Source organism: Odontomachus brunneus, unplaced genomic scaffold (assembly GCF_010583005.1).
Source record: "Odontomachus brunneus isolate Ranch 3 - 2012 unplaced genomic scaffold, Obru_v1 Obru_scaffold_001, whole genome shotgun sequence".
NCBI lineage: Eukaryota > Metazoa > Arthropoda > Insecta > Hymenoptera > Formicidae > Odontomachus > Odontomachus brunneus.
The window spans coordinates 5,401,642-5,409,255 of NW_022639451.1; the positions used below are offsets into that span (position 1 = coordinate 5,401,642).

A 7,614-nucleotide genomic window follows, 5' to 3' on the forward strand; every position below is an offset into this window, starting at 1 on the left:
TTAAATACGAAAAGTGCGAAGAGTGCAAACAATGAATAAGCCTATTTTTGGGAAAAGAATCGAATCGATTCAGAATCGGGCATCTCTAATGGCTGTCGCAGACCAGCGCGATTTGCGACGCGACACGTGATATGCGATGCGCGATATCCAATGAACGTACAGTTTTTGCGAAATACTAGTATGCTTATTGGATATCGCTCATCGCTTATCGTGTGTCGCGTCGCGTATCGCGCTGGCTGCGAGAGCCATAACATGGATTCCAAATGCCTTATGTTCTGTCTAATGACATATATACTAGAGATGCCCGATTCTGAATCGATTCGATTCTTTCCCCAAAAATAGGCTTATTCATGTTGTTTGCACTCTTCGCACTTTTCATATTTAAAACTAGACAAAATTATATTGGAATGTTTCGAAGAAGCAAAAACGAGACAACCAACTCGATTGTTTCTTCCAAGCATCTGATTAGGCATCCATCTCTTTTTAAAAGCGAAAAGTATAAAACATGCATGCAGCACGAACAACTCTTTTTCCCTAAATTTGTTAGGGAAAGAATCGAATCGATTAAGAATCGGGCATCTCTAGTCCATGTATACTATTGCGGGATTCACATCGCGTCCGATATCCGACTACAACGTCCTATATCCAATAGGAGAACAGCTTTCTAATATAGAATTCAATTCTCCATTGGCTATTATTTTATTGGATATAGGACGTCGTACATCGGACCTTTGACTATGACTGCGTTCCGATATTCACTGCCAATACTGAAAATCTATAGTTTATGTTACGTATATTATAGAATTTCAGCACTGGCAGTAAATTTCGGAACGCAGCCTCTGTTTTGCTCTACTGAGTTCCTTCTTTTGCCTTGTTTGGTCCTGGCGGCGTTACAGATGTTGACAGACACTAATAGCGTGTTTGACTGGCTCTGGGTTAACCCACTCTGGATTATCAGCTTACGTTTATTGGTCGAACAAGTACTTATGAGCTTTATGATTGGCTAGTAAAGACTTAGAAGTCATTAATCGCTTTCGGAGCAATTAACCCAGGGCCAGTTGAACACGCTATTAGAATCGCCGCTAGCAGTGGTTATATAGTCAAAACGTCGGACATCGGACGCGGTGTGAATCCAGCATAAGTCCATGCCTTGAACAATACGGAAGCGTCCCGATTAGACACGGTACGATTGAACACAACCAACCGATGAAAAGAATTATCTAGTGAATTACTAGGTCGAACCAATCATTACAATTTATGTCCAATCGTATCGTGATCAATCGGGTCCCACTCCACAATACTAGCCTACAGGCAATAGGAATAGATATTAGCCAATAAGAACAGGAAATAGAAATAATTGACCAATCCGAATTCCTATTCCCTATTCCTATTGCCTGACATTCTGCAAGGGCCTTTATCTGGAACCAATACAGAGAGAGAGAGAGAGAGAGAGAGAGAGAGAGAGAGAGAGAGATTTGAATCTCGTTTAGTTAAGACCCAAACCTTCTTCAGCGGAGACTTGAACCTTGACACTTTACAGTTTGGATGACATCATGCTCCATGTAGTGTGTGATTGATTTGTTATTTATATTATTAGCGGAAGGGAGGACTTATGGGAGTTTCCTTCTTATAATTTGAGCTTACTTACGTCCTTTTATACATATGGTGCAGTGTTCGTAATTATTTCTTACCATCGTTAATGAATCATAGCGCGTTATCAAGGACGCCGGCAAATTGTAGGAAAGTTTGACGTAGAAATATTTTCGTGTGTGTGATTTTAATAGTGAATGACCGATTAGATCCATCAAACCGTCGCACATCATTGTTTTCGTCGTACAACAGTCCCGATAATAATGGCTACTCACGGTACGATGCGTGAAAAATAAATTTTAACTTGGTATATGTATATGACAACGATTAGGTTATGTGTCATTTAATTAATTCCTTCTGCTTTTTTTACTCTTTTTCAGAAGAGGATAGAAGCGAGTGTTCCGCCGAGATGGACGTCGATAATGAAGGAGAAGAAGCCGAGGAGCCCGACAAGATATTAATAATAGATCCTGATAGCGAAGTTTGTAGTTATTATATCATAATGATATATATTTCTTTTTTTATCAATGAGATTGTGCTGTTACACTAATGTGTTTCAGGAATTGGATTTTAATCATTCAAAACTGACAAAGTTAGAAAATCTGGAACCACTGACACAAATACGTAGATTATGCTTCACATGGAACTTGATTAAGAAGATAGAAAATCTCGATATGCTTACTACTTTGGTAGAACTAGAATTAAGGGATAATCAAATTGTGACTATAGAAAATCTGGATGCTCTTGTGAATCTAGAGTAAGCCTTTTTATCTAATTCTATAGATATTATTTGATACATATATATTTTTTTAATAGAATATTGTTTGTTTCTTAGACTCTTGGACTTGTCATTTAATCGTATTAAGAAGATAGAAGGGCTGGATAATTTATTAAATTTGCAAAAGTTATTCTTATCATCAAATAAGATTTCACATATTGAAAATATTTCACATTTGATAAATCTTACAACACTTGAATTAGGTGACAACAAAATACGTGAAATTGAAAATCTAGAAGGTCTCCAAAAACTGACCAATTTATATCTTGGTAAAAACAAAATCACTAAGATCCAAAACTTGGAGAGCTTGCAGGACCTCACATTGTTAAGTCTCCAGAGCAATCGTATTACAAAAATTGAGAATATTGAAGAATTAAGAAATTTAGATCAATTATACTTGTCGGAGAATGGTATAATGTACATAGAAGGCATAGAAAATTTTCCAGGATTAACAACTCTGGATCTAGCAAATAACAAAATAAAAAAAATTCAAAATATGGATCATTTAGAAAATCTAGAGGAGTTCTGGGTAAAGAAGATAATGTTAAATGCATGCAATTTATTACACATTGATATTACAATTTTCATTTATGTTATTTATAATTTGTGTAGATGAATAATAACGAGATCGAAGACTGGAACACATTGGAGGGTTTAACAACCAACAAAAAATTGCGGACTGTTTATCTGGAGTATAATCCTATCGCGAAAGACCCAAATTACAGGAGAAAGATTATGTTATTACTGCCGTGGCTCGAGCAGCTGGATGCGACTCTCTGTAAGAGAAAAATATGCTAACAGTGGAGAGAATAGCAGTAAGCTCAAATGTATGGCGCTTACAGAAAAATAGCGCAATTATTTATGAAGAATAAATCCATGTGTCTTCGTCCATGTGATGAACGGAGAAAGAAAACCGTATCGTTGTTATTTCCGTTTGTAGCTTCAAATATCTTTGTAGAGCTATTATAACGATACGCAGCTTAACGATTATACTTATACACCTAAGATGTAATAGATGTTAGACTGTTGTCGAACCAATGTTGGTACTCCCTTATGATGGTTCGTTTCTCCAAAACTTTATTTACTGTGAGAAAGATACTCGAGTCTTGTTTTCTCCTACGACGAGCTATGGAAGAATATAACGTTATTCCAATCCTAATATATGTATATTTCTGCTCTCCGATCTAATCACACTATTATCTATTGTATTATGCACTTCTGATAAAATTTGTTCAATCTACATATACCTATTAATAATAGTGAAAAGATTTAGATAGATATACACCTCTAAATAGTGTCTCAGTTTATCTACAAAATAATTCTTTCTGAAGTATATATTTCCTTTTGATAGTATTGTCATATTAAGGATTAATATATTGTAAAAATGATGTTCTTTTATATTTTACAGCAGCATAAGAATGCAGCTTTTTTAATTACTATTTTATTAATTTGTCTTGGTAATTATTGTTGAAATGTAATGATCATTTGAGCTTATATGAATAAACAATTATTGAATGTCTCACTTGTATATTGTTCAGATAGTTTAATACTGTAAAATGATATACATGGCGTTGCATATTAATTGATAAGCTTATTTTGAAGCATTGAATCTTAAGTGACAATGCAATATTACATTATGAAGCTTTTTATAACTTATGGAATTTCTTTTTTTACAAAATATTTTTCAAATTCTGGATTCTCAAGATTTTCAAAATAATTTATATAAATTTATTTCACAGACAGCAACTGAAATATTTATGATAAAACGATCAAAGAAAATATAATTTTTTTAGATTAAATGCAATTACAATATTTATCTAAATATATTTATTATTCAATCAAAACTATATATTTTTGGTAATTACGAAGGAAAGGGGGAACCTCACCAATTTCGGTAAAATTTGGTAGGATAATGTATTTTGACGCGTAAAAACCGAATCTAAAAGCCAAAATCGTCGCTCTACACAATAATGCGAAATATTAATCGTTAAAGTTGCACAGTATTCAGGATTAGGAAACTTGTCATATCGACGATGTACTGACATATGAGCATGCGCAGTAACATTTAGTCTGTTCTTTGTATTTGCAGAGTGTGAGCTTCTAAATAAACAATAAATATAAAAATAAGTATAGCCATGTTAACTTTAGTGTTGTGAATATGAATGCATATGTATTGTAAATAAGAAATACAATTTTAAATATATTAAGCTTTCAAAGATATTTAAAAGATATTCACTAAATTTCTCTCAAGTTTTAATTTCCAACATGCAAGAAAATACACAGAGAAAGAAAGGTATATTAAGACACAGAGAGAAAGTACACAGAAAGGGAAATTAAGTATATTAAGCTACAATCTTTCGCCTTACTAAATTAATGAGTCTAATATATACTAAAATAAAAGATTCTGAAGAGTAGCAAAGACCCCTATGCAAGGTTTGGGCTTAAATCTGCAATAAAAATGCATAGACTTTAGTGATCAATAGATGTAACATACTTTGCGTAGGGGCCTTTACTAATCTTTTCAGAATCTTTTATTTTAGTATATATTAGACTCATTACTTTAGTAAGGCGAAAGATTGTAGCTTAATATACTTAAAATTGTACATCTTTTTTACAATGCATAGGCATTCATGTACACAAAATTACAATTAATATGGCTATGCTTATTTTTTTCTTTATTGTTTATTTAGGAGCATACACTCAATATTGGACGCGAGAGAGAGTAAGAGCTAATTTAGAGAGAGGTAAGAGCTAATATTCCACGATATGGAACACATACTGTTCATTTAGTGGGATACTTAGTCGGATATCTCTTCAAACGCGTTCATAAATATGAAGATCGTATATCTGCTTCCTTTTCAGCGATTATGGAATTATATAAACCAGAATTGTCTACTGAGGAAGATGCAGAATATCATAAATTATATAAAAAATATTTATATTAATATTTTAATATTTGTTACGTTTGTATATTATTTTATATATTAAAATGCATCAATCTGAAATATACGTATATTTTATCGTATCGAGATTGATATATAAAGAAATATCAAGTTCTAACAGGTTTCCTAACTTTAAACAGTGTGCAACTTTCATCATTAATATCTTGTTACGTTGTGTAGAACGACGACAAATAGCGACATGTATAACATTCGTGGTTTCATGGGAATCCATTCATGGCAAAGCCCCCGGTCAGGGGAGGTTCGGGAGAGCTTTCAGCCCTCCCGATTTGACAAAAATAACATTTTAAATAAAAGTAAAAATGCACTCGCAAAAACAACATATGCTTAACATACCATGCGAGATGCATTTTTACTTCTCTTTAGAATGTTATTTTTGTCAAACCGGGGGGGCTTTCAACTTCCCCGAACCCCCCTTACCGGGGGCTTCGCCCCCATGTGGTCGCGGGTCTTATACATGCCGCTGTTAACGTTGGTTTGACAGTTTTCTTAACCTTAAAAGTGGATAATTATCCAGTTTAGCGACTTCACCTCCGATTTCGATGAAAGTAAGCTCAATCGACGCGTTTTTGTCAAAGAAATAACTTTTTCCTCTGACAAAATCGTCGCTCTCTATTGCGAAGCGAGAAATTATTGTTAAAGATACTAAGTATGATAGGTTAAGAAACCCGTCATTGCAACGTAAAGTCTGTTAGAGTTGCACTTACTGATTAGTGTAACACAGTGTGCAACAACTTCATGAAAATACTTAAATTAAGAATATTTTTAATATATTAGATATATATATATATATATAATTTGTAACACGGGAAAGATATCGAACGACAAGCGGAGGGCTGTACCCCCGCACCCCCCCAAAACCTAACTAAACATATCGTCGTTTGAAATCTTTTCCGTGTTACAAAATACATGTCAAATATACTAAAAATATTCTTAATTTAAGTATTTTCATGAAGTTGATGCATACTGCGTTACACTAATACAGTAAGTGGAACTCTAACAGATTTTATATTGCAATGACGGATTTTTTAACCTATCATACCTAGTATCTTTAACAATTAATTTCTCGCTTCGCAGTAGAGAGCGACGATTTTATCAGAGGAAAAAGTCATTTCTTTAACAAAAACACGTCGATTGAGCCTACTTTCATCGAAATCGGAGGTGAAGTCGCTAAACTGGATAAGTACCTAAAAGTGATCAACTTTATCAATTAATATCTCGTTTCACCGTGAAGAGCGACGATTTTGGCTTTTAGATTCGGTTTCTACGTGTCAAAATATATTACTCTACCAAATTTTACGAAATCAGTGAGGTTCTCCCTTTCCTCCATAATTATCGAAAATTATCAATTAGTCATTAGTATGTCTCATTATTGGCGATTCATCTATCCACCATTTTTTCGTTGCGTCAGACATTATGACGGAATTTCCCTTTTTTCCACTTTGATAAAGCCAGCGGCATACAGTACTTGTTTTCGTTCTGGATTGCGGGAGCGGTGCACTTGGACACGGTGCATTTGGACACAGCCAATCACAGCACCGTGTGATTAGAGACATTTGTAGGGTCCCTTGGAACAGCGACTTGTGATTGGACTGTGTCCAATTGCCCCGTGTCCAACTGATATACACCTATTTTATACTGTTCTTATTTTGTTACATACGAAATTATAACATAAATCCAATATTATTATAGGTTAATGTTTATTACACGTGAGATTACTAATACTTCTTTTCATTAATTTAATATCAATAAAATTTAATAAATCATTTATTCATATATTGATATATAAGGAAAATGATACGCGCTAATCATTAGAATAATAATTACGTACCTACCGACTTTTATCTTTTTGTTTCTCTTGAGGACAAAGTATCACCTCACGTCGCTATGAAGCTAATCCGATTACTGCTGAGACAGCTTTTACTAAAATCTGATTAAGCTAGGGAATTTTTTTAAATAGATCGATTGAGTACCACTGTTCAGTCGGATTTCCAATCCGACAACTTATCGTAAACACCCTATGTAACAATCAAGGCTATGTTCAGAAATCCAACTCGATGGATAGAGTTACTTTAATAAACCAATCATGATAAATAAATCTTAGTTCTTTTTGCCCTGATTGGCTAATTAAATGTTACTCTACTCACCGAGTAAGATTTCTGAATGCAGCCCAATGGATGCGTTTAGTGGAAAAAGCTCTCAGTAAGTAATCAGCGATTATTGGTTCTTATGGCTCCTGCACACAGGACGCGGTAATACTTGCCGCGCGGCGGAAGTCCATGCGAT

General features: G+C 34.2%; 1 protein-coding gene across 2 annotated transcripts; it reads left to right on the plus strand.

The window, feature by feature from the left end:
• Window positions 1–1,500: 1,500 nt before the first annotated feature.
• On the plus strand, window positions 1,501–3,896 carry LOC116853167 (protein phosphatase 1 regulatory subunit 7-like). Of its 2 annotated transcripts, none has more exons than XM_032834183.1 (5): window positions 1,501–1,866; window positions 1,974–2,071; window positions 2,151–2,347; window positions 2,426–2,897; window positions 2,981–3,896. In XM_032834183.1, the coding sequence occupies exons 1-5, from the start codon at window positions 1,854–1,856 to the stop codon at window positions 3,164–3,166; spliced, it is 966 nt and encodes a 321-aa protein (XP_032690074.1). In that variant the 5' UTR covers window positions 1,501–1,853; the 3' UTR covers window positions 3,167–3,896. The 2 variants fall into 2 exon arrangements, with proteins under 2 accessions (XP_032690074.1, XP_032690013.1); XM_032834122.1 differs by having other exon boundaries at window positions 1,502–1,866; window positions 1,971–2,071.
• The last annotated feature ends 3,718 nt before the right edge of the window (window positions 3,897–7,614 follow it).